Source organism: Aethalodelphis obliquidens, unplaced genomic scaffold (genome assembly GCF_003676395.1).
Source record: "Aethalodelphis obliquidens isolate GAN/ISIS:26980383/991018 unplaced genomic scaffold, ASM367639v1 scaffold3, whole genome shotgun sequence".
NCBI lineage: Eukaryota > Metazoa > Chordata > Mammalia > Artiodactyla > Delphinidae > Aethalodelphis > Aethalodelphis obliquidens.
The window spans coordinates 47,924,545-47,951,763 of NW_020837947.1; the positions used below are offsets into that span (position 1 = coordinate 47,924,545).

The 27,219-nt window shown below is 39.5% G+C and overlaps 1 protein-coding gene across 1 annotated transcript; it reads right to left on the minus strand.

The window, feature by feature from the left end:
- Nucleotides 1-1,135: 1,135 nt before the first annotated feature.
- Nucleotides 1,136-27,219, minus strand: AMD1 (adenosylmethionine decarboxylase 1). The gene is made up of 7 exons (XM_027088673.1): nt 26,800-27,219; nt 10,816-10,902; nt 9,704-9,830; nt 7,775-7,877; nt 6,718-6,760; nt 6,226-6,619; nt 1,136-5,803 (listed from the first exon to the last, which is right to left on the minus strand). Exons 1-7 carry the CDS (start codon nt 26,907-26,909, stop codon nt 5,663-5,665), a joined length of 1,005 nt encoding a protein of 334 aa, XP_026944474.1. The 5' UTR covers nt 26,910-27,219; the 3' UTR covers nt 1,136-5,662.

Sequence of the window (27,219 nt, forward strand, 5' to 3'; positions counted from 1 at the left end):
ATGAGCCTGTGTGGAGCATCAGGGTAAAGGACATCACAGGGTTAATGAAGGCGGCCAACTTCCAGGGTTCAACTCAACCTTACTACTAAAATGCTAAAACTGAAGTCAGAAGAAGCAAATGTACTATCAAGGATGGGGAACAAATTCTTCAATTGTAAATAAAGTAGGTGAAATAACTGAATCCCCAAGTTTTAGGTAGCTATAAAAGGGAGACTTATTTGGAAAAGGTTTAGCTGAGACTGCACAGTGATTAAGAAAATGAGCCAGTTTTGAATCTAGACATTTCTACTTGTGCAACCTTGGGCAAGTTACTTTAAACAGGACAGTTTGGGGGATGTTTCAGTCTTAAGTTTCCATTAACTAAATCCTCCTCCCCAAGGACAGGAATAGTATGTTATCAGAATAAAGGAGACAAACCATATGGTCATTTCAGTGGATGCAAAAAGTGGGTGAGGGGGGATGGGGGGGAAGGAGTCTGCCAAAATTCAGTACCCATTCATGAGAAAAACAGAGCAAACTAAACAGAAGTAGACTATGTAAAAGGTATCCATCTAGGCATCTACATAAAACCAATAGCATTTTTTCTTATTTAATAAATATTTATTTAATACAAATACATTTAAAAAATTTAATTGGAGTAAAATTGCTTTACAATGTTGTGTTAGTTTCTGCTGTACAATGAAGTGAATCAGCTATATGTATACCTATATCCCCTCACTCTTGGGCCTCCCTCCCACCTCCCCCCATCCCACCCATCTAAGGTTGTCACAGAGCCGCCACACGGAGCTGAGCTCCCTCTGCTATACAGCAGGTTCCCGCTAGCTACCAATAGCATTCTTGACGGACTGCTCTTTTCTTCCTATAATTGGGATGAGCATGCCTTAACAGAAGACCAGGATAAGGCTGAGGCGAGGAAAGCCCCTAGGGAGCAAAATGCAAGGATGCACTCACTCCCAGATGCCCACTTGCATCACCCTGACACTACCTCCTTGAATTCTGCTCCCTAGGTTGTCTTCCCAACCTCATCTTAGTAGGCCTGCTCTTACCACTTATGCTCAACATGTATTAGAGGTCCTAACAGGGCAATAGAGAAGAAAATAAAAAATTTTTAAAACCAGTGAGCTTAAGCAAGGTCTCATGATACAAGAAAAAAAAGTTTTTTTAATTGTGTAAGTTAGCAATTGGAAAAAAAACAATCCCATTGATAGGTTTTTAGCGTCAAGAAACCTAAAATAGTTATGACATAATCAAAATCACACATTACACAAAATATTGCTGAGAAAAATTAAAGATGACAGATGGATTCAACTCAATGCTAATTAATCATAATGCCCATCAGGCTTTTAAAAAATAGAAATCAACAGGCTTACTTTAATATTTACACAGAAATACAAAGTACACGAAATAGTCAAAGCAATAAGTAGACCTACACTTACATGGTCAACCTAATTTATTAAAAGGCACCAAATTAATTCAATGGAAAAAGCACAAATGGTGCTGGATTAACTGATCATATGGATAAAAATGAACCTCGATCCCTACCTTGTATCACTTAGAAAAATTTGAGATGGATCATAGATGTAAAAGCCAAAAATTATAAAGCTTTTACAAGAAAACAACACCATCACAATGTGGAGGAAGGCAGATTTATCCACAGAAAAGATCCATTAAAAAAGTTGATAAATTAAGACTTGAAATTAAGAACTTCTACTCATCAAAACACTTAGAAAAATGAAGACAGACTAGAAGATATCTGCAAAATACTAGACCAAAAAATTGTATCCAAAATATATAAAAGTCCTGTATCTCATTAATAAAAAGCCAACCTAATTTTAAAATATACAAAACTTATTTTCATTCAAAGAATATAGTAAATGGCTAATTGACACAGAGCATGTTCATTAGAGAAATGTAGATTAATACAAGATACTATTACATACTCAGAAGCCACAATGCTTATATGCAAATGTTCATAGCAGCTTTATTCATATTTTCCCAAAATTGGAAACAAAATGTTCATTAACAGGAGAATAGCTAAACAAATTGTGGTACATTCATACAATGGAATACTACTCAGCAATAAAAAGAAATACATGGTTCAACCTCTCAAAACTTTATACTAATGAAAGCATTAAGTGATTCAATTTAGTTTCAGAGCTGGGTGGGGAGGGAAACCCTAGTCTATGGTGAAAAAATATGGATAGTAGTTAAACTACCAGCTAAAGTAGGGGTAGTGGCTTTGTTGCTTAGGTAGGGGTATAAGGGAAACTTCCCTTGTCCTGATACGGCTGTAGGCTAAAAGTATCCATTTTCAAAATTGTAGTTAAGATTTGCGTATTTCAATTTTTTAATAAATCTTACCTAGTAAGAGGTGTGCATAGCGGACAGATGAATGTACCAAAGCAGAACTGAGGACTATCGAAGCTAGGGTGTGAAGGTTCAAGGTACAATTTTTTTAAATATACATCCAATTAAGATGTTTAATTACCAATCTCAACCTATTTTTATGGGCTCCTAGCTCACATATCCAACAGCATATTGGACATCTCTTGACACTGCCAATGGTTTTCTTCCAAACTTAGTCACATAACAGATCTCTCTGACCCTGCCTCAATTTCATCCTAGGTTTCTGGTTTCAACAACTCAGGAAAATGCTAGATTGCAAGAAGTAGTCTGAAGAGGGTTCAGTTTGGGGTAAGAATTGACACTTATCATCTTGTAAAGGACTAATAAAGTAGACCCTAAGGAGCAAACATAAGTGGGAAGAAACCAGAAAAGTAAAACAAACTGATGGTGATCAACAGTGGACATGCTTGCAGTGAACTCAGTTATAAAGTCTCTGAAAGTAGGAATGGGTGGATAGAATCCAAAGGACCAATACTTCTTCCATTATGACAAAAAGGGTAGATGAGAATGTCAAGTTTGAAGGTGGGTAGCCAGGAAATGGTGAGTTATCTGACTAGGACAATAAAAGCCTTTTATCTTTCATAGTGTGATATCACATTTACCATATTTTTCAGATTATGTCCCTGAATCTGATTAACACCAAGTGTCTGCCAAACTCAGTTACCTGTTCATGTAAAAGAATTTGGTGCTGTAAGTATTGCACACATATGTAACAACCTGCTTTTCTATGATCAACCTTTTAAAACTCAGATGAGATATGTACCCGCATGGCACAATGATCAAAAGCTTATAACTCTGTTCTAGTTAATAGAAATAACCATGAGTTAAACTCTGCCCCCACCCCACCATCAAGAGCCTATTTCATAATAAATGTTAGATTATTCCACCTTCAAACTTTTCACTTTTCTAGCTCCAAACTCTAGCATTCTTATTCTTACTACTTACACCCTTTCTACTCTTTGATATCTTGGTATATAGCCCGGATGATTTCCTTTGAGCTTCAGGTATGAAGCCACTAACAAAAAAATGTTTAAATCTGTTCTCCCAGGAGCTTAGAGATCTTATCTTCATGACAACTCCCATAAATCTTAAAAAATGATCATTAAATACTGATTTACTCAATTAATTATAAAAACTTTAGATGTCTAGTATTTGGTCATGTATACTATTTAAAAAAATACATCAACAGAAAACTTTCTGAATGTCACTAGACAATGAATTAAGCAAACCTTTATTGAAGCTTAAATTGTGGTACAGAAATACATTTCAACTGATTTAAGTCCAACACCATGAAGAGAGAAATTATGGCACCAAAATTTTCCCTCCTCTATCATACACACTAGGATTAATTTAGATTACTATTCAATCTATAGTTTTTATTTTTCTAGGCTTTGTTCCATACAAATTTGTGCAGTTTCTCAACATTAAATAGAAATCTTAAATCTATTGGGCTGGGGCAGGGATCAGACCTCAAGCCAATAAGTGTTCATCAAATCTACTGGGACACTGTTCAAGAACAAAATCCACTTTGAGCATTGGTCCTCGTAATAGCACCAAAACATTAGGTACTGTGCACTAATTACAGAATCGGACTGATCCATTGATTGAAAGCTTCTTCAATGAAGCTCTGAATCAACATGTTTAAAAGTCAAAAGTGTTCCAACCACTTGATTTCAAACCAAGTAGAATTTATGTTTAGAAACACTAAAAAAAAAGTGTTTCATTTATAAGTACGGAAGGAACAAAAACATCACTGCATCAATCCAGAATGAATCAAAAATTGTTTGAGGACAAGAAGAAATACAAAATTGAGTCAACTTTGCTCTTTTCTCAGCTGCTTAAATAAATGTCCGTATTAGCAAATACAGCTAAAAGATGCCAACTCTTTTAAGCCTGTATTTCTAGTCATTTCCAATTGACCATTTTGGAATTTTATATGTTATGTTTTATGGATAGCACTCTGCTTCACTGTGTAGTATGTCTGAATAACCTGAACAGTTCTCATTCATCACTTGATGTTACTCCATGGAGAAAGAAACACCAGTAAGAGGAAGCGTCAGAACACTATCACATGCATCACAAAGTCACAGAACTTTTTAAGTCACAAAGATGGCAAAGACATCGATTCTGCTTTGAACGAAAGTTTATGGCATATCATTAATAGAAATTAGTGGAAATGGCTATGAAAGTAAAAGTTGAGGTGAATCATCTGAGCTGACTCAACTTGTTGAATCCAACACAACCTTTATCTTAAATCTCCTTGCTAACAAATTTAGTGATAATTTTCCTATACTACTACTTAGCAAGTTAATAAAGACATGGTACCCATGAGAAGCTAATCTCATTTAATGGGGGGCACAGTATGGCATACAGTTCTGCCAATATTCCCTAGTATCAATCTACACCTTCTTCACTAATCAACACCAGCTTATTCCAAAAGAGCTCATGGTAACGAAAAATGCCAAACTCCCTTGACCTTAAAAGAAAATTAAGCCCAGGGTCCACCCCCAACCCCGTTCCCCCTCTGGGGTATAAGGTTAGTGTAAACCCACAGTGTAACAGTGTATTGCTTTATGGAGGGGGTGTGGTTGGGAGGGAGACACCATGGTGAGGAATGAATCAAAGTCACACAAGTATAGGAAGCAGTGAGATAGTAATACACAAAATGGATAACTGCAGTCATTTTCGTAGAGGACTCGACTCGTGGAAGAAGAACTTTGATTGGTGCTGCAAAAACATCTGTATGAAGTAGAAATTCGTTTCAATAACATTAGTAGAGAATATGTTCTAGAAAGTGGAGGTAACTGGATGCAAAATCCTGGTAGCAATTTAATAGAACAGTCCCAGATGGCTAGGCTGAGGCCAACACCTAATGAGGACGAAAGCCTTGTCTGTGGGGAATTTTGGACGATACCTGGAGAAATACTACACTGTGCATAAACCAAATTGAGTTGTTTTCACAAGTGTTGTAAAGTTTCATATAGTAAAAGGTTTTTTCTACATGCACTTCAATTTCACAGCAAGAGTGGCATAGGATACCTAAACACAGAAGAGAGCATTCATGCAAGATATCTAACTCCTTGATATAATAATGCATACAATTCAAAATGATTACACTATCATTACATCTAGGGCTTTCTGCAACTACAAGGTGGTGGTTATGGAAAGCATGGCCCTTGGTATCAATATCTAAAAAGCAGCCACCACCTTCTTCTATGTGTGTTCTCTTTTTGCGTTTCTTCTTCATTTTTCTTAATCAACTCTGCTGTTGTTGCTGCTTCTTAGCAAAACTGGTAAAAACAAAATTGTAATCATTGAACATAGCGCTCTGGCAATCAAGACGTTTAAAACCTTCAATCTTCTGGGGTGAAGAAAGCACTGTGCGACATTTAGAACTCTGGGGAAAAAAATTAAATTAACCATGAGTGCTTCCAACCTGCAGAAGTATTTTCGAACAAAGCAGTCATGCAATAAATATTTAAGACTATTATTTTAGTCAAACTGTGGCACTGAAATATTTTAGCTGACTTCTTAGGGGTGGGATGAAGTGGGGCACCTTATGTCCCCTGGCACCCCCCACCCCAAGGTCTATCAACAGGGAAAATAGGACAAGAGGAGCCCATGAACTGGGTTAGATATAAAAACAAGGACCAACAGAAGTCTAATGAAACACATAAAGCTTCTCATCTACCAAACACCTCAATTAGTAGTACCTCTGAATAGCTGAATGATTATGTGCCATCTCAGAATACATTTTATGACATGCTTCACTATCTTTATTTTCTGTAAGATTTTATTGTCGATAATAAAATACTTTACCTGATTTACAAACAGGGTGGTCACAAATTTTCCTGGCTTGAAGACTTCCACAACTTTCCTGATCAGGTCATCATAGGAGGTCTGACTTAAGTTTGTTTCAAAGCTAACATAAGAAAATTGTGGTTCTGGAGTGATGTGAATAGTCCAATAAGTTCCGTCCGATTTCATTCCATTCATTGAATACCCACAGGGATTGAACAGTGTGGGATCAATGACAGAACCTGGTATCAGGTCACGAATTCCACTCTCACGAGTGACATCCTTTGCAGTAACACCATCTTTCATGTAGAACTGGTCCATAACTGCTGGGTCAAGCTCACTCATCAGAATTTCCAGGGTTTGATCTGGCTGATTGATTACCCGACTCTCTGGGAAATCCAAAGTATACAAGTACCTATGTAAAAGTACAAAATAGTTTCTAAAAATGACAACTCCAAGTTCAAAGTAAATCTTATGTAGAACAAAACTTCCATCAAATTGGGTCCAACATACCAACAATCAGAATTCATGCGTCCCATACAATATGCTGCTCCATCTGTTGAAGGAGAACATAAAATAAATTTAACAGATCCATTCGATAGCAAGTAGGCAGGATCCCCCTCACCTTTTAAGAAAAAACTTTACTGGCTGTCATTTAGAGATGCACTTCAGCTAGTGAGTCAGTCTAAATGGTGCTGAGAAAACTATGGTTTACTCTCCCCTAAAACTCCATTAGGAAATGGAATTTGGTCACCCATTTATCTACTCTCTCAAGTAAAAAGTTATTTTATGTAATACGTCCTCCTGTCCATAGTGTTTCAAAGCTTCATTAAACACAGTAAATTAATAGTTGGTAGATATTTAAACTAAATTATACTCAGCACTCTTATTTATATAACTAGTACAATTTCATATTAGTAGATGAGGTAAGAACAGTAGGATAGAAATCTGATTTTCTTTTTAAATCATCCCTGTGGACAACTTTGTGCCATGTTACTAAAATCATCCAGGTTTTCAGCCTCCTTTAGGATATGAGGGTGTTAGATTAGATAAACTTTACTTCCCTGTCCTTGAAGCTCAAAAAGGAAGGTCTATAAATAAAAGCTTAGCAAATGGATGGAAAAAATCTTGCCAATTTACTTGAAGTGACACTATGCTCTCACTAAGTTGACCATTTTTAAGCTAGGACAATTCCTATATAGAATGCGCGACAGAGTTCCTTAACATGGACCAGTGCCTTAGCCTGGGTTTATGAGGTGACTGGGCATTTTTCTGGATGAAGGGATTACAGCCTTCATAACCACTAAGTTAGATATAAATGAGGGCAACTGGCTAGAGGAAGATGAGCTCTCCCTCTGGCAGGCGATCAATTCCTTGATTTTCCCCCCATCATTTCAACAACACTTACACAACATACTCCAAAAATTGTAATCAGCTACACTGATTATATTTATCTTAACTATATAATGTGCTGCATTTGACACATAGGCGCGCGCGCACACACACACACATTCGATAGAATATATCTTCTAACTTTAAGAAAGCAGGATTCAATTCTATTAAAACTTACTTGGGAAAATTGCATTCAGAAACTCTATTTCTTCCTGGAAATTCCGGTGTGGGTACCCTTGGTGAGAAGGCTTCATGAAATTCTTACGAGAATAAAAGAAGCTCTATAAAAAGACAGACAGATAACTTCATACACTGAATTCTATCACCTTTCCTAAACCAATCAACTATTTTCTACATATACATATCAAAATCAAAACTATATCCACAAATATTTTCCCCAATGACACCTAACATAGTGTTTTTCCTTTAATATGCTAAATAGATGTATAAGTACTTTGCTGGCCGACAAACAAAGGCAAAGGCCACTGTGTCAAAGAGCAAGGTTTCAGACCAATACCCATGGGTTAGTGTTATACAGAGCAACTTTGTTTTTCAGCTGTGAAGAGAGTCTAAATAGAACATTAACCATGTAGATAGTGTCACTGAATTTCTAGAAACTAAAAAATGCCCAACTACTAATGATGGGTCATAACAACTGTAGAGACAAGGTACAATATTTATTTCTAGAGCAGAAGTTTCTTCTTCTTTCTTTGTTTTTTTCTGTGCCATATCACGTGGCATGTGGGATCTTAGTTCCCCAACCAGGGAATTGAACCTGGAACCTTGACAGTGTGAGCACGGAGTCCTATCCACTTGATGGCCAGGGAATTCCCTAGAGCAGGAGTTTTCTTTCTTTCTTTTTAAATTAATTTATTTTGTTTTATTTAGTTTTTTGGCTGTGTTGGGTCTTCGTTGCTGTGCATGGGCTTTCTCTAGTTGTGGCAAGTGGGGGCTACTCTTCATTGCAGTGCGCAGGCTTCTCATTGCGGTGGCTTCTCTTGTTGCAGAGCATGGGCTCTAGAGCGCAGGCTCAGTAGTTGTGGCGCACGGGCTTAGGTGTTCCACGGCATGTGGGATCCTCCTGGACCAGAGGTCGAACCTGTGTCCCCTGCATTGGCAGGCGGATTCTTAACCACTGTGCCACCAGGGGAGCCCTAGAGCAGGAGTTTCTAATACGTTTTTTTTTTTAAATTTAATTTTGGCTGCGTGCGGGCTTTCTCTAGTTGCAGCAAGTGGGGGCTACTCTTCATTGTGGTGCGCGGTCTTCTCATTGTGGTGGCTTTTCTTATTGCGGAGCACAGGCTCTAGGCACTCGGGCTTCAGTAGTTGCAGCATGTGGGCTCACTAGTTGTGGCTCACAGGCTCTAGAGTGCAGGCCCAGTAGTTGTGGCACACGGGCTTAGTTGCTCGTGGCATGTGGGATCCTCCTGGACCAGGGCTTGAACCTGTGTCCCCTGCATTGGCAGGTGGATTCTTAACCACTGTGCCACCAGAGTCCCTAATCTGAGCTTTATAACAGGCATGTAAGCAAAAATTTTGTGGCAGAACATGTGTATATTTAGTTTCAAAAGAGTCACTGATCCAAAAATTAAGAACATATTGCTAAATTTAGATTTTCTTAAAAGGGTCAATAATTAACAAAAACTGTTTTAGGTCCTAATGACAGCTATCCTTGCCATAGTTAATTATTAAAATTCAACATTTGCTTATCAGAACAATTATACCCTAAGTATAAATTCTGATAGCATTCAAGAATTAACTGACTATTGCTCTTTAACATAATCAATTCTTTATTATGAAGACTGGATGATTTTTCTTGCTTTTCTTTTTCTTAGTTTCTCTACCATTCATAGTAATAATATTAAGGAATTAACTACTGAAAGTGTCCGGTTTTCTTTTCTCCCATTTGAGTTTTATCCCAACCCATTCTCTGGTTCCTCCATATTTTTTGCTATTAATGAGCAACAGGCACTCTTTCTCCCCATGTTGTGAACGTCCTTACCCATTAAAACTGAACAAGTATACAAATTTATTTACCAGGCACATCACCAAACCCTAACATTTACGCCCCACCCCGCAAAAGGATAAATGATTTTTGATTACTTACTTGAATTGAGTCAAACCCACTGTAATCCCTAGCAAGTTTCAACAGGGGAACCAGTGCTTTCAGCAAGAGGGTGGTACCACATGTCTTCAAAATGAAACGTCTCTTGGAGACAAACATGCTACTCTCACTGCAGTTTAAAAAAAAGTCACAATATTATAACAATGTTTATGTACTACTGAGATGCTTAATCTATTATTGCACTGTCATTTACAGTGTAAATTTTTGGCTAATAATTTTAAATGTTAAGATCTCAAGGAGGCAAATAATGTACTATAGTATTCTTCCTCTTCTATTATATAAAAATCAGTGTAAGGTTATAGGACCCCACAGAAACAGAACTTAAATTAGGTATAAAGCATATTAGCTCATTACACAAACTCTTTTAGTAGTCAACTTTCCTCCTCACCTAACCTAACCTAGGACACTAAATTCATACTTTACCTCATTTTGAACTGCCCACTCTCATGTATTTCTGTAACCATCTCATTACTTTTCATTAGATAATAAGCTCTATGAGGAAAGGAATGTTTGTTTTTACTCACCATTATATCCCTAGGGCCTGGCACATAATAATCATTTGATAAACATCTGTACATGCCAAGCACAAGCTTCATAAAAAGCAGGCACCATGTTCAATACAATAGCCCCAAGGCCCGTTACAATATTATTATAAGAATTCAATATAGTATCTTTATACCTATAAAAAGGTTGCATGGCTTTCTTCTTACATACAGCAATCCTATTTGTATGATGAAGCTAATTTTCACTTTGCCTGAAGTTGAGAGAGAGAGGCATATACTAAAAAGGAAGACCTGTATCAGGGACTGTGGGCAAAGGAACAGTGCCATTCTACCCTCCCCTCCTTCACAGACATTTCCTGCTAACCTCAAGGAGGTAGTAAAGATGGCAACCATCTTGAAGAGCTATTAGGTAGGACTTCAAAAACCTACTGCCTAGGGACATCAGAAGTAAACATTTTATTTTACATCATATTTTAAAAAATAAGATGAAAACAATTATAGAACTAAGATCCAGAAAAATGATTTGCTATTCCATGTAAAGTATGATTCAGACTGAAATTGGTTAGCCAACACTTGTTTTACAGGACTTACCTGAGTACATAAGCTTCCTGCTTGTCAGTTTTTGTCACACTTATGATTGAACATTGCACATCCTTCAAAAGTATGTCCCACTCGGATCTATTATTTAACCAAAAAGAGGATGATTAATTCATAACAGTACACTCATAAAAATTACAAAGGTCTCAAAGGTTTCCAATGATTTAAGACCACATTTTATATTTGTTGTCACATTCTTGTTCCAGCTCCTCTTATGAATACCAACATTTAGTTTTGTTTCAAAATAATTTATATTGGGGCTTCCCTGGTGGCACAGTGGTTGAGAGTCCGCCTGCCGATGCAGGGGACACGGGTTTGTGCCCCGGTCTGGGAAGATCCCACATGCCGCGGAGCAGCTGGGCCCGTGAGCCGTGGCCGCTGAGCCTGAGCATCTGAAGCCTGTGCTCCGCAACGGGAGGGGCCCCAACAGTGAGAGGCCCGCGTACAAAAAAAAAAAAAAAATGACATATCCACCAAATAAGATGGATACATTTTGCTATAGCATGTAAAAAACAAAAAAGCAAACCGAAACCCAGGAAATTATACTACGTATTTGCAATTTATTAAGAAAAAGACAAATGGGGGGGTGTGGACAAATGGACAAAATAATGTAAATAGGCCATGTACAGAGGAAATACCAAAGGCCAATAAACCAAGGGATAACATTACCTTTCACTAAGTGATTAAAGAAATACAAGTTAAAATGAGATACTTTTTTCCCCTATCAAATTCTGATTTTTTTTTTGGGGGGGGGATGCACCACACAGCATGTGGGATCTTAGTTCTCCGACCAGGGATCAAACCTGCGCCTCCTGCATTGGTAGTGCAGATTCTTAACCACTGGACTGCCAGGGAAGTCCCTCAAATTCTGATTTTTAACCTTACTATATGAATTACAATTTAAAAGCATCATTTCCTTCACCAATTAGATTGGCAAAGAGATTTAAGTTTGACAGCAAAAGTAAGCTGGTACTCTCACACAGTTTTGATACTATTTTCTGCTATCAAATTGGCAGCTAATCACAATGCCCAGTGCTGTTTAAAGGTCTAGAAGCATTGTCAAAAAAAACCAAAAAATGCCTTTGGCTGACAATTCAATAGTACAAGCATACCCATAAGATCTTGGGAATACTGTTACACTCTAATGGGATGACAAAATGCCCATTTCAACAAAGCTGAAATGCAGTAAGGCAGTAGACAGCAAAAAGGAAGTCATGGGCTAGTCTTAATCTACCCAATTGAGACCTAAGGTAGTGCTTCCTCTTCAGTGTGCCCACTATAAACAGAAAGTTAACATAAAATATTCCCACAGGACAGCTTAAAATAACCAGATTAAAGGCTAGAAATATGTTTTAAGCCTCTTAATATTTGGCAACTCATTCTTGTATACCCAAGAAAATGGCACATTAAAGTTTTCTTTTCCAGTTAAGACCTTGTGAGAGAAATCCTCAACAGCACAGCCAGCACAGAAATAGGTATGCTTATTCTTTTGTATTAAAGGCAAACATAATACCAATCAATCCTGCTAGAATTTTGTGCCTGTTTCATCATTTTTCTAAAAGAATGTTATTGGGGGCTTCCCTGGTGGCGCAGTGGTTGAGAGTCCACCTGCCGATGCAGGGGACACGGGTTCATGCCCCGATCCGGGAAGATCCCACATGCCGCGGAGCGGCTGGGCCCGTGAGCCATGGCCGCTGAGCCTGCGCGTCTGGAGCCTGTGCTCCGCAACGGGAGAGGCCACAGCAGTGAGAGGCCCGCGTACCGGGGCGGGGGGGGGGGGGAAGAATGTTATTGGCCCAATGGGCTATTGGATGACCAGCCACAAGGCAGTAGTAATTCCTCCCACTGGTAGATTAAATTGAACATTACTCAGACCCATCTGAAAACTTAAATGATTTAGCCTTGCTAATGATTAATTATAAAGCCTATTTGCCCATAACTTTATCAAGCAACTTTTTTTTTTTACAAAGCAACTTTTAAAAAGAGCTAACAATTACTCTTTTTAAGAGGTGCTACTGATTGTTTATATAAAGAAGAAAATACGTATTAGACTTGGCCATGTTTTTGCAGTTTGTTTCAAATTTTAAAAATGGTTCAATTTGTTTAGGGAAGGAAAAACAGTTGCAATTAAGACCCAGTTCTGAGTTAACACAAATTTATAGATTGTCTTAGGTACTGAAGTAGTAGCTTTCAGTTTCATATTTCTAAGATTCAAAGGTCACTAAATGTGCAAACAACATTCCAGAACCCACAGTATTTCAATTCCACAAAGAATATGCCTTCATGCAAAAAGAAATAACCAGAACTAAAGGAAAACATGAGGCTCTTATTGAAGCTATTGCTTTTCTGCTTTGTGACATTTCTTACAATTACCCCTGGGCTTGGTTTAATAAAACCTACCTCACATGACTGATAATAAATTACATAATGCATACAAAATTTACCTACTAGAATTCAAATACTGAATATGAAGGTAAATAATAAAAATACCCACTATAAACATTAGAAGCATTTAAGTAAAATTCTGGAGCACAGGGATCTCTTTAGAGATCTAATTCAGATCTTCCAATAATGCTACTGGCTAATGTCATTACATACTGACTTCCCACTAGAATTAAGCACTCCTGCAAATATTCTCTTCTATCCACGGGACATAACATAAATAGTGAATAGAACTGAAAAGCGGTGATTAAAGTTAACTACCCTCCCCCAGTTTTATTCAGATATAGTTGACATACAGCACTGTGTACGTTTCAGGTGCCCATCATCATAGTGATTTCACTTATGTATACTGCAAAATGACTACTGCAATAAGTTTAGTTAGCTTTCATCACCTCACATAAATACAATTAAAAAAAAGGCATTAAAAGAAAAAAATTTTTTTCAGTGTGATGAGAACTCAGGGTTTATTCTCTTAACATTTTCCTCACATATCATACAGCAGTGTTAACTATAGGATGTTAAGACTTTTAAACGTGTTCTGTGGCTGAGCTAGATATAGTATAACAAGAACTTTTCCTCGCTTGTATAGGTTTTTTTCCTGGACTTGCTTTTCATTTGCTTTTCAAAGCTGTCTTGCTTTTTCATTTGCTTCTGTTTTCTACACACTTATCCAAATTTATCCTCAGATGTTCCCCCAAATGTCTCCTCTTTCAACGTTTCTTTTAAGTGGTTCTTGGCCAAGAATAGGGTGCTAAGACTTAGCTAGTCAGAAGTTCTATGCTTGTTTAGTGGACCTCTCTCTATCTAGGCTGTTTCACTTGGGAACTCCGTGTTTTTTTGCTGTTGTTCTTTCCTGGGTAGGTCAGATTACCCAAATATTCGGTTGTCTTGCCTGGAGCATATTAAGATTTCTGGTAGGTAAAAGAGCTGATAAAGGGCTACGGATCTCACACTCAGTATAAACTTTTTATTCTGTTTTCCGTGTAGTGACTCTACCCCTCAACTGTACCTGCTTCCCTTACTTCAGAAAGATCCTGTTTTACTCTCTCCAAAGAGTAAACTATTATCTAATCTTCAGATCTCCTGGGATCCCCCCTTCTCATCTGACACATTATATGATAAAGACACAACGAGGGACTTCCCTGGTGGCGCAGTGGTTAAGAATCTGCCTGCCAACGCAGGGGACACGGGTTTGATTGAGCCCTGGTCTGGTAAGATCCCACATGCCGCAGAGCAACTAAGCCTGTGCGCCACAACTACTGAAGCCCTCGTGCCTAGAGCCTGTGCTCTGCAACAAGAGAAGCCACCGCAATGAGAAGCCCGCACACTGCAATGAAGAGTAGCCCCGCAGCTCGTTGCAATTAGAGAAAGCCCGCGGGCAGCAACAAAGACCCAACGTAGCCACCCACACACAAAAGACAATGAGAAGAATAATTAAAGCAAATAAAGTGTACATTGACAGACATATAGATAACTAATTCACCCAAATCAAGCCACCTGAGAGTGAACTAGATCCTTATAATTATGCTGAGACAACAGGTGCAAACTTTGACTGTTCTGGATACTGCTGAATGGATTTCACTCTACCTAGAACCTCTGTCCCCACCTCCCTTCCTCCAGCTCAAGCCACCCCACTACCCCCACCAGATCAAGTCTGCCATTAAAATGTTTTAAAGCTCAGAAGGCTTACCTAAGTGCTTTAGTTGTGTGGCTATTTTGGTATTCATGTTAATCCCACCAGAATCATTCCACGTAGTTAGGGATTGAATGTGTAATTTACTGTTTCCATCCTCAGTGCCTAGCCCAGTTCACAGCAGGTCCTAAAATATTTGTTGCATCTGGCAATAATTTTGATTAGATCTTACAAACTTACTAAAAAATCAAAGAGCCTTAAATTTAAAAAATCTAAACTGCTACATGATCCCATTCAGTTTTTTAAATTTGTCACCATAATAATTCAGGTATTTAGAGGGTGAGTTCTTAAAAAGAAAAAATAAAAGATTCATTTAACAGAATTATTCTGTTAATGAGCTACACATATATCTTCCACTTGAAATGCTATCTTAACCTGCATAAATGAAGCTTAGTCATTTCACTGTCTAATATCTTAGCTGTTATAGAACCCATTCATTATAATGAACCTAGACATGGACTATTTTCTCTGCATCACACTCCTCTTTCTGTGAATCTGACACAAAATGTTAAAACTTTTGGTTTGTCCCACCAGGATCTGTTCATTTTCAGTCTCAATATTTTCTCTGTTGTTCACACTGGGCAATTCCTACTGATCTGTTTTCAAGTTCACTCACTCTCTGTCATCTCCATCCTACTAAATAAAGCCCATTCAGTAAACTTTTTATTCCAGTAGTTATTTTTTAGTTCCATCTTCTATTTCTCTGCTAAGACTTCTAAGTGTTCTCCTTACTTCTTATAGAATGGTTATGATAGATGCTTTTAAATTTTGATCTGCATCACCTAGAGGCTGGAGTCTATTGATTGTCTTCCTTTGAAAGAATTTCCTGGTCATTTATTTGTATGTCGAGTAATTTATGATCGCATCCTGGACATCACACTATACGATTTTACATCTCCTTTAAATCCTATGGAGCATGCTGATTTTAAAGAACTGTGTTAGGGGACTTCCCTGGTGATGCAGTGGTTAAGAATCCGCCTGCCAATGCAGGGGGCATAGGTTTGATCCCTGGTCCGGGAAGATCCCACATGCCATGGAGCAACTAAGCCTATGAACCACAACTACTGAGCCTGCGCTCTAGAGCCCGCGAGCCACAACCACTTAAGCCCGTGTGCCTAGTCCATGCTCTGTAACAAGAGAAGCCACCAATGAGAAGCCCGTGCACCACATAGAGGACCCAACGCAGCCAAAAAAAAAAAAAAAAAAATTGTGCTAGCAGACAGTTGAAATGGTTAAGTTCAGTCTTGTTCTTATCCAACTTCTATGGGTTATGTTACGATTTCAGAGTTATGAAAGCCATTGCTATGGAATTCTGAGCTGCCCTGCATATGTGCCACCCAGTGGCCAATCTGTCAGATTTCAAAGGCTTTGATACACTGTTTAGGGTCAGATCCACATATGATCAGCTAAGGAGTGTTCATATAAATCATTAAGGGATCACCTTCTTCACCTCTTTCTCTCCATAATCTCCACAACAACTTCTGGCTCAAGGCGGGGGGGGGGGTTTGGGGGGCGGACTGGGGTGGTAGTGAAGATGGCCTGCTTCTTGGTCCTCTGGCTAGAAAGCCAATTTAGTTTCCCCACTCTGCAGCAGTCTGCTACAGGACTGCCTGAGCTGTGGCAGGAGAGAACAGAAAAAAAGCAAAGCAATGCGAAAATAAAAAAGGGATTTTCCCCACTCTCTCTAACCCAAAGGGGCCCCCCTTCCCTTCCTTCTTTGCATTCCAGAAAAAGACCTCTCTCAGAGCTCAGTTTGTGTGCAGTTCCAGGTTTCTGGCAGCTTTTGAGACCACCCCAGGAGATACCAGAGAAAAAAAGAAACAAACTCCCGACTATTTCAGTGATATTTTGAGTTTTGGCTTCCTTCTCCAATTCACCTAACATTTACTTTTCAGAGTTCTCAGATAGCTGCTCCATGCATTCTGTCCAGGTTTTTTAGTTGCATTTAGTGAGAATAGAGTGTGCTTATTCCATCTTGATGGAACAAGAATGCTCTTGCACTCATTCATCACTGTTAATTCTACAAACAAACTCTTCCTCACCTAATAGAAACCTTCAAGTAGGATTTTTCAAAGTCACAGTATGAAAGGAATTGCTTTAAAACACCCTAAGCCAAACACAGTTGAACAGTCTATCAACCAAGTGATTATAAAAACACAATCTTAGGAGCACTGTTGGCTCAAAAAAATAATAAATCAAAGGGCAGGAAAGATGCAACAGAGATACAGAATTGAAGAAGTTAATACAATGCCATACATGAACACAAAGAAGAAGGAGAAAACCAAACAGCTGAGAATTTCAGCAAATTATTAATATCACATTTCTGAGGGGAAAATAAGCCTCCTTTTGTAAATAAAGCTTTTTTTGGATCCTAGCCACACCCAGATCATGATAAATATCCCAAATAGTATGCTCTTTACAAATGACAGTACATGGATTGAATGATCTTAGTCACTATGCCAGAAAAGTAAAACATTAATGGCATGCCATATTTTATAAGTTTTCTTAAAGAGTCTGTGGTCTAATAAAAATAGAACAAACTGGGGTGTTAACACAGTAAGAGAGGCAATTAAAATGACAAGAGACTTCTATGTCATCTGATTCAATAACACTTGTAATGGCTAACTGAGTACTTTTTTTTTTTTTGGCCACACCACATGGCTTGTGGGATCTTAGTTCCCCGACCAGGGATTGAACTGGGCAACCGCAGTGAAAGCTTCTAGTCCCAACCACTGGACCGCTAGGGAATTCCCTGGCTACACTCTTTAATGTAAAAATTTAAGAAGTAAACACCTCAGGTCAAATGACCTTTAACAAAAGTACAAGACTAATTGGGCAAAGAGTCTCTTGAGCAAATGGTGTTGAGAAAACTGGATCTGCACACAAAAGAATGAAATTAGATACTTACCTTACACCATATAATTCAAAATGGACTTAAACACCTACATTAACAGACTTCCCTGGTGGTCCAGTGGCTAAGACTCCTTGCTCCCAATGCAGGGGGTTCGATCCCAGGTCAGGGAACTAGATCCCACATGCCACAACTAAGAGTTCGCATGCTGCTGCAACTAAAGATCCAACATACCGCAATGAAGATCCCCCGTGCCGCAACTAAGACCCAGTGCAGCCAAATAAATAAATATTATATATATATATATATATATATATATATATATATAAATGTTAAACACCTAAATTAAGACACAAAACACCTATAAGAAAACATAGGGAAAAACTTTAGGACATTGGATTTGGCAAAGCTTTCTTGGATGTTACACAAAAAGCACAGGCAACAAAAGCAAAAATAGGCATATGGATCTACATAAAACTTAACTTTTATGTATCATAGGAAAACATTCAATAGAGTGAAAAAGCAGAATTGGAAAAATATCATATATCTTATAAGAGATTAATATCCAGAATAAACAAAGAACTCCAACAACAAAAATAACCCAATTTAAAAGTAGGCAAAGACTTAAATAGACAATTCTCCAAGATATACAAATGGCCCACAAGCATGTAAAAAGATGCTCAACACCACTATTCATAAGAGAAACGCCAATCACATTCTTGATACCACCTCACACCCATTAGGATGTCTGCTATTTAAAAGGAAAAATGAAAGAACAAGTGTTGGCAAGAATGTGGAGAAATTTTAACACTTATGCACTGTTGGTGAAAATGTAAAATGGTGCAGCCATTATGGAAAACAGTATGGACATTCCTCAAAAATTTAAAAATAGAATTTACCACATGATCCAGCAATTCTACTTCTGGGTATATACACAAATAATACAAAACAGGATCTGGAAGAAATATTTGCACATCCATGTTCACTGTTACTCACAATTGTCAAGAGAAGGAGGCAACCCAAATGTCCATCAAGGGATTAATGGATAAAGACAATGTGGTATAATACATAAAATGGATTATGTGGTCTTAAAGGAAATCCTATCACATGCTTCAACATGGATGAATCTAAGAATTTTATGCTAAGTGAAATACACCAGTCACAAAAGGATGAATACTGTAGGTTTCCACTTAAATGAGGTAATCAATACATTCATATGAAGTATCTAAAGTAGTCAAAATCATAAAGAAAGGTGATTGCTAAGGGCTGGGGGAAGAGGGGAGGGGAAATTAGTGTTTAATGGGTAGTTTGTTTTGCAAAATGAAAAGTTCTACAGATCTGCACAACAATGTAAACACACACACTGAATACTGCTTAATTGTACACTTTGTTAGACTTTTTAAAACATCAATTAAAAGAAGTAAATGATGGAGGGAACAAAATGCTGCAAGCAGGTAGAAGAAACCCTTTAGAGCAGAGTTTCATTTCACTCTTATCACTTAGATTCTACCCATAGATACTGTAGGTCAGATACTCTGCAGATGGTGCCTCGAAACCTACATTTACTTAAAAGGGCTCCATGTGATTAGATTCCTCTAATGGTTTTCTTCCTTTAAGCAAAAATCACTGGTTTCAGGACTATCAAGTAATTTACCCAAAAAGCCACCCAACTGAACTCTTTGAAGCTTCCCTGAACTGTGACCTTAGCTATTAGCTTGACCTATCTGTTTCAGAGACTCTCCTTATCACATTACATTCAGGCCTCAACACCATACCCAAAGTAGTAGTACTAGTAATAGCAGTCTGAGTCAAACCTATCCTAGAACATGAGATTATTCTTTAGCAACGTCTAGACTGACCAGAATTTAATTCAGATTATCCAGAGAAATAAGCTTTTATCTTTTGTTCAAAGAAATCAACCCAGAATGCACTGTTAATTATAATCAGAGTACTAAATTCTCCATCTCAAACTTTACCTAAAAATTAAATGAGTATAATTACTGCTACTTTCATGTGATTATTACTTTCAATGTGTACCTCTCAAAGAAAGGTGGTTTAACTTTTTTTTTTTTTTGCGGTACGCGGGCCTCTCACTGCTGTGGCCTCTCCCGTTGCGGAGCACAGGCTCCAGACGCGCAGGCTCAGCGACCATGGCTCACGGGCCCAGCCGCTCTGCGGCACGTGGGATCCTCCCGAACCCGTGTCCCCTGCATCGGCAGGCGGACTCTCAACCACTGCGCCACCAGGGAAGCCCAGAAAGGTGGTTTAAAGAGAACAGTTCAAACTTTTCTGAAACTGCTGTGAGGAGTGTAATGAGAAGCTTAACTCAATAAGAAGCTTTTCACTCCTAAACATTTAGGCTAAAAGGTTTCTTGGCAATGGGTTGTAAATTCCTTAAATGTGAATTATTGATATTGGAATATGGTGCAGTCCTTTAGTCAAGTAAGGCATGAGTTCTGGGAAAGTTAATGCTGAGGTGTAATTTACTATTTTTGCAACTGCCCCCAGTCCTTTACTGAAGATTTTATTTTAGCTTACAAATTTGAGTGAAGGAAAGAAAGAAGAGCAGAACATGCCACTAGTCCTAAATGTCTTTTCCAATATTAAAATTATAGATGGTAGTTTTCATCTAACCTTCCCACAATTAGTAACACATCTAACACCTCTAACCTTCCCACAATTAGTAAAATATTCTCTTCACCTCCATCCACTACAATTTCCCATGTGAACCTACCTCATTACTAAGAATATATATAGCTCAGGTCTGAGATGAATTCTAAAGCAAAAAGGAAAGCCAATTTTAGAGTCCTGAAAGATCAGATTAAACTATCTTTCCTCACCAAAATTTCTTATCTTCTAACATACTTCCTCCCCATAGCTGCCATTTCTTATAAAAAGGCTTTTGTTTGGTCCAGGATTTTAGTCCGGCAATTCAAAGACATTATGGAAATAGACATAAATGGTCTATTTCTATTCAACATCATTTGAAATCTGAAAAATTCAGTAGAGAAAACTGCAGGTTAAACCTAATATACTACTCCTCCTTTTTATATTTCAACTTTAATTACTGTGTGAAATAAGTCAGTTTTAGAACACATCATCTGTTCCTTATTCATTTGGATGTCTGGACTACTGCTTTTCTCCAACATATTGTTAACCAATATTATTTAACCCAAGCCATACCAGAAAAGATTTTCTTTCTTAAAAAAAAAAAACAAAATCTATATAATGTGCCCCTTTTGACTCCCTTGAGAAATTAGTAAAAAAAAAAAAAGATTCTCAGTATTATGTCATTTGTTCAGATTACACTGAAGGTAAATGCTGCAATTCTACTAAATGGCCTACAGGAGAGTGGGAAATGTTTAACAGAAAGTGGGTTCCAGGGAATTAACTCCCCGGCAGTCCAGTGGTTAGGACTACACTCTCTCACTGCCAATGGCACTGGGTTCCATCCCTGGTTGGGGAACTAAGAACCCACAAGCTGCGCAGTGCTGCCACCCCCCCCCCCCCACAAAAAAAGAAAGAGTGGGTTCCAGCTTGACTTGGAGTTAAAGCTTGGAAAGATGGGCCAACTTTGCTTCATGTGCTTTCTATTCCCTCATACCATATTAAAAAATCAATTCCAGATGGATTGCAGATCTAAATGTGAAAAGTAAAACAAAGTTTAGAGGGAAAAAATAACATCTTCGTTACCTCAGGATGAGCAAAGATATCTTAAATAGGATACAAAACCACTAACCATTAAAGGTGAAAACACTGATAAATGGGACTACATTAAAATTATGAACTTTTGTTTCTAAAGCTATCATTAATAAAACGAAAAAGGAAACCAGAGTGTATAAAATATCTGTAATACACATACTGGACGGATAATTCATCCATAATATATAAAGAACTCCTGCAAACTGAAAAATCATCCCAAAAGAAAAACAGGCTGACTTGAACAAGCATTTCAAAAAAGATAGCCAAATGGTGAATAAAGATATGAAAGGATGCTCAACTCCATTTAGTCTGAAGGGAAATACGTAGACCACTATATACCCACAATAATAACTAAAATTAAAAAAACAATACAAGTGTTGGATGAAGATATGGAGCAACCAGCACCCTTATGCTGACTATATGCACACCCTATGACTTAGCAATTCCATTCCTAGGTATGTGTATATTTAACAGGAAAGCATACATATTGCTTACTAAAAGACACACTAGTGTTCATAGCCATATATTTGTATTAGCAAACTGGAAATCACTCAAATACCCATGTTAACAATAGATTTGATAAACTGTGGCATATGGACACAAAATACAACATTGAGAATGAACTAAAAAACCTCAAACATAATGCTGACCAAAGGAGGCATAATGCATACTAAATGACTCCATGTTATATATAAAATGGGGAAAACTAATCTATGGTGTGTTAGAAATCAGGATAGTGGTTCCCTTAGGTGGAGAGGGGAATAGGTTATAATTGGAAGGAGGTACGGGGGATTTCTGGCTAGTTACATTCTTCAGATTTGAGCGCTGGTTACATGAATGTGATCAATTTGTGAAAATCAGAGATGTACTTATGAGTATTTATTTATTTAGGCTGTGCCGGGTCTCAGTTGCGGCACTTGGCATCTTCATGCGGGGTCTTTTCGCTGCAGTTCCCCAACCAGGGACTGAACTTGGGCCCTCTGCATTGGGAGCATGGACTCTTACCCACTGGACCACCAGAGAAGCCCATGATTCTCTTAACTTTTGTGTTATGCTTCAACAAAAAGCTCAAAAAACCCAAAATATCTGTATTCAGAAGATATGCTGTTTTACTATTAGTCAGATTTTTCAAATCATATTGTTTTATTTTGGCAGATTACCACTTTCTCCAGCTCTGCTGGAATATTTCCTTCAAAATGGCCCTACGGTTTTTTTTCTCTTGGTTGATGTCTGTGGAATAATTTTCATGTCACAAATTCTTCAAACCCCACACTGCTTCCAACTAAGTATTTTTTTGGATCCTTATACCTGATGATAGCAGAATCTTTTCTATAAAACTATTTCAGCAGCTTTTCAAATTCTCCAAATTCATATTCATCGTTGTTACTGTACAAAGAATTTGGGGACATATAGTACTCTAAACTTCAAATTCATTTGAATCTTTTCATTTACATTAAATCTACAAGATTCTTGACATACATGTATACCTGGGAAACTATCACAAAACACTGACCACATGCATCACCCCTAAAAGGTCCCTCATGCCTCTCCGTAATCCACCCTTCCCCCTTAACTCCATCCTCAGGCAACCACTGATCTGCCTGTCAGATTCTTAGAATTTTCTGGTTTTATAGACATGAAATCTTACAGTATAGTACTTCTTGTGAGGCTTATTATTTTTTCTCCAGCACAATTATTTGTTGCATGTATCAATAACAGTTCATCTCTTTTTTTTATTACTGAGTAGTATTCTATCGTATGAATAATCATAATTTGTTTATCTATTTGCTTGTTAATAGAGACCTGTTTCCAGTTTGGGGGCTATTGGAAAATAAAGCTGTTATGAATACATTCATGTAAAAGTCTTTGTATGGACACATTTCCGGTTCACTTGGACAGATACATGAGTGGACTAGACTGGTTGGATCATATGACAGATGTATTAACTTATTAAGAAACTGCCAAACCATTTTCCAAAGTGGATATACTGTTTTCCATTCCCATCTGCAGTGCATGAAAATTCTGATTCCTTCACAGCTTGTCAGGGGTCTGATATCAAAATTATACAAACCACAAAAGGAACTGTGATGTGTATTCCCTTTCTGTTAACTATTAGAATGTATGAAGAAGATTGGAATTATTTCCTCCTTGAATGTTAGAACACTCCAGTATAACCATCTGGGCCTAGATTTATATTCATGGGATGATTACTGATTAATTCAATTCATGCAATGGTAATAGGACTATTAAGATTTTCTGTTTCTTCTTGCATCAGTGTGGAAAAGTATTTTTCTAGGAATTTCCCCATAATATCCTTGTTATCTTTTAATCGATAGTGATGCCCTCTTAGGACCTCTTAACCCTTTCCATAACCTTAAGTTTTATGTTTTATAAACAGTGTAGTTAAGTTGTTAACTTTATTCCAGTCTGTTAGTTAATGTCTTTTGACTATGACTTTTGTCTATTTGCATTTTGGCAGTATTACTGAGGTTGGAGATGTGAGGTTAAGGACAAGGAAGGATTTTCTGGCTTCCAAACTTTTATATCATTAAAAAAAGAACAAAGCTACTAAAGACTGATTATTCTGTGGAAGAATTAAGGTTTAACTGCATTAAGCAATCCAAAACTCACCATATCTCCTCTACTTGAATAAAAATACATGAACTTGGTAGAGCACCCTTTAATGTTAAGTATCTGATATACTTTCTCCTCCAGCCTGGTTTGCTTAAAGAAAGGAAAAGAAAAAAAGATTCTGTCCTTAAGGGCAAAGAATCAAATATAAAGATGTTAACACTTATGGTTACAATTTGTCAGTCAGTTTTTAAGTACTATATATGTATTAACCCACTTAATCCTCACAATTACCCTATGAGGTAGGTACCATTATTTTCTCCATTTTAGAGACATGGAAATATCGAACAGCTAGCTATTAGATGATATTTGAATTCAAATCTAGACATGCCATAGGTCATCCACGAACCATCTCATTATGCATTACTCTTCTGGATGACTGATAACTCCTCTGTGGTCTCTGGGGCCTGCACCCCACCTCCTCGGAGACCAGAAGCCAGTGATTTTCTCTGGCCAGGCCATTGGTTTTAGGTGATGTATCAAGCATGTATTGTTTTTCAGGTACTTTTTTTTAAACTTCTGAATAAATAACCTAACCAGTTGATCTCTGCCTGAGAGGTCACTGAAAAATGTTCCTCGAAGGTTACCAACGGACATCTCTGTTAAATCCAATAGATGTTTCAACAGCTGAAATGTGCTGAACTCTCACAACAGTGACGTAACAAATTTTAAGTGTCTACAAAACGTATGGCACTAAATCACGAATTCAACAAAACTGAACATCCTGTCCTTGAAGGTATAACTTTTGCCATCATTTTAAGATCCACACTGAAGCAGTAAAACAATTTCAGCTGATTAAAGTACAAAAGCGGTTCTCAAACATTTAAAGAAAGCAAGTTGCCCATTTATAAGCCTTTCTCCTCCTTGATTCAGGGAACTCTTAACCAAAAAAGCCCAAGCTTAAATTCTGGCATTTTTGCCCAAGAACTCGGGGAGGAAACACTCCCTTCCCTTTATTAAGAACGCGTGCTTACAAATAAAGCTTCAACCCATTTAAAGAGCCAGAGCAGAAAATTTTGTTATTCATTTTATAAGACTGTTCTTACTCATTAGTTCTTCCTGACAACATTTTCTAGATAATCCCATCACAATCGTTTTACCAAAGGCGCATTAACAACACCAGGGAGCTTCCCCATCTGTGAAATGGAGGAAATACTAAGCTTCCCCATATTTTGTAAGTAACTGCTTCCTATAAACATAAAGTGCTTAGAGTAAAGGGATATATTAAGACATTTTTAAGTGTCGCACAAAGCTTGAAAAATGAAACCGGTCACACTTTAGCTAACGCGATGCTCTTCTACAGGAGATTCCTTCAACATAGATCGCCTTAAAGTCCCGGCAGCACGTGTCCGCCTGGATTCCCTTCTCCAGTTGCTTTTTGTCAGAGAAGGCGGCGAGCGCAGCCAACATTCCTGAAACGCCCATTGGCCCACACCCCGGGGCCAGGCTCCCGGTCGGGCCAACGAGCTCATTGGTCGTCGCCTCTCAATGAAGCGGCCGCGCCGGCTCCGCCGCCGCCGCACGGCCACTCTAGCTAGCTGCACTTGTGCGCGGAGAAGCCTAGAAAGCCAAGGGGTGCTTAGCGAGCCCAGCCGGGGGGAGCCGGCCCAGCCACCCCAGGGGTCGCCTGCGCCCTCGTCTGCGATTGGATCAAGGCCACTACAAGACCTCTCCTTTTCTGCGCGATCGCCCAGCTCTCTCGCGTGACTGCCCGGGGTGGGAGGCTGGGGCCCCAGATTCCTTTGCTGGATTAGGCATTAAAGGTATTATGTCCGAGCTCGGACGGGCCTCTAGCCCGTGAATATAGGCAAGCGTCACTCTACCCCGCACCTCGCCCGGACCCCGCCGACTCGGTAACAGGTTACACAACCCAAGGTCAAGAGAGTCGGGAGCGAGCCTCGGTGGGCTCCCTGGGCCGCCCCGAAAAGGCTTTGGTGCAGAGCACGTTAGGGCGGCGGTGGGGCCCAGCCACTGCGACACAGCTGCTCCCGCCCAATCCCCGCCGCCCGGGCGCCACATGCTGCCAGCGCCGACCGCGGGCGGGAGGCCTGCTCGTCAGCCCCTCGGCCCGGCCCCGGGTGGGCCCCCTCCTCCCGCAGCACGCGGAGAGAACGAGTCGGACTCCTGTCCCGCTCCCTCCCTCCTCCATTCCCGAGGCAGACACGCCCGAATTAGCGCCTGACTAAGCCCGCCGAGCCACACCTGCTGGGAGGGAGCCCGCGCGGCCCCCACCCCCGGGCACCTCACCCAGGGCCCCGAACCGCCAACTCCCGTGGAGGAGGAGGTAAGTTTGGGAGGCGAGGGCCGCCAAACCACCCCGAGCGTCGCCGCCCGCTGCACCGCACGCCGCGCGGGGGACGTTACCTGAGCACGCGGCGGCGCCGGCCTTCTCCCCTCCCCCCGGGCAGCGCCCGGCCCTGCAACGGTGGCGGGAGAAGCCGGCTCGGGCCGCGCGTGGACCTGGCCTCTCCCGATAGCGCCGGGGCCGCCCTCCACGGCCGCCCAAACGACCCCCGCCCGCCCAAACGACCCCCGCCCGCGAACCTGCCCTCACCTGAAGGCTGCGGGAAGCCAGCCCCCGCCCCCCAGCCTGGGGCTGGTGCCTCCCAGGCGGCGACAGCCCCAGACCCGACTGTGGGCGAGAGCCCCGAGCACCCACCTTGGGATGGTGCGAAGATCCCCAGATCCTTGGTTTGCGTCGGGTTGCTGCCTGGAGAACCAAACCTCCAGCAGCTTCTCGGTCCCTTCGAAAAAATGTGCAGCTTCCATCACCGTGAGACTAGCGAACAACCAACAACCACAGAAAATCAACTAAATTAAATCTCTTCTCCCGCCGCTGCCGCCGCCGCTGCGGATTGTTCCAGCTGTGTTACTAAAGTTCAGGTTCCTTTTTTGCTATAATTTTATATTAACTTTTTTTAAAAAAGGGTTAATAAAATTTTCCCGGCTTTTTTTTTGTGTGTGTGTGAGCGAAAGTTGAACGTGAGTCTGTTGGAAATAGAGGCAGATACAGCTCAGTCTCTTGTAGTCCGCTGTTTCCCCGTTAGAGAGAGTAGAGCGAGCGCTAGCTAATGTCGCC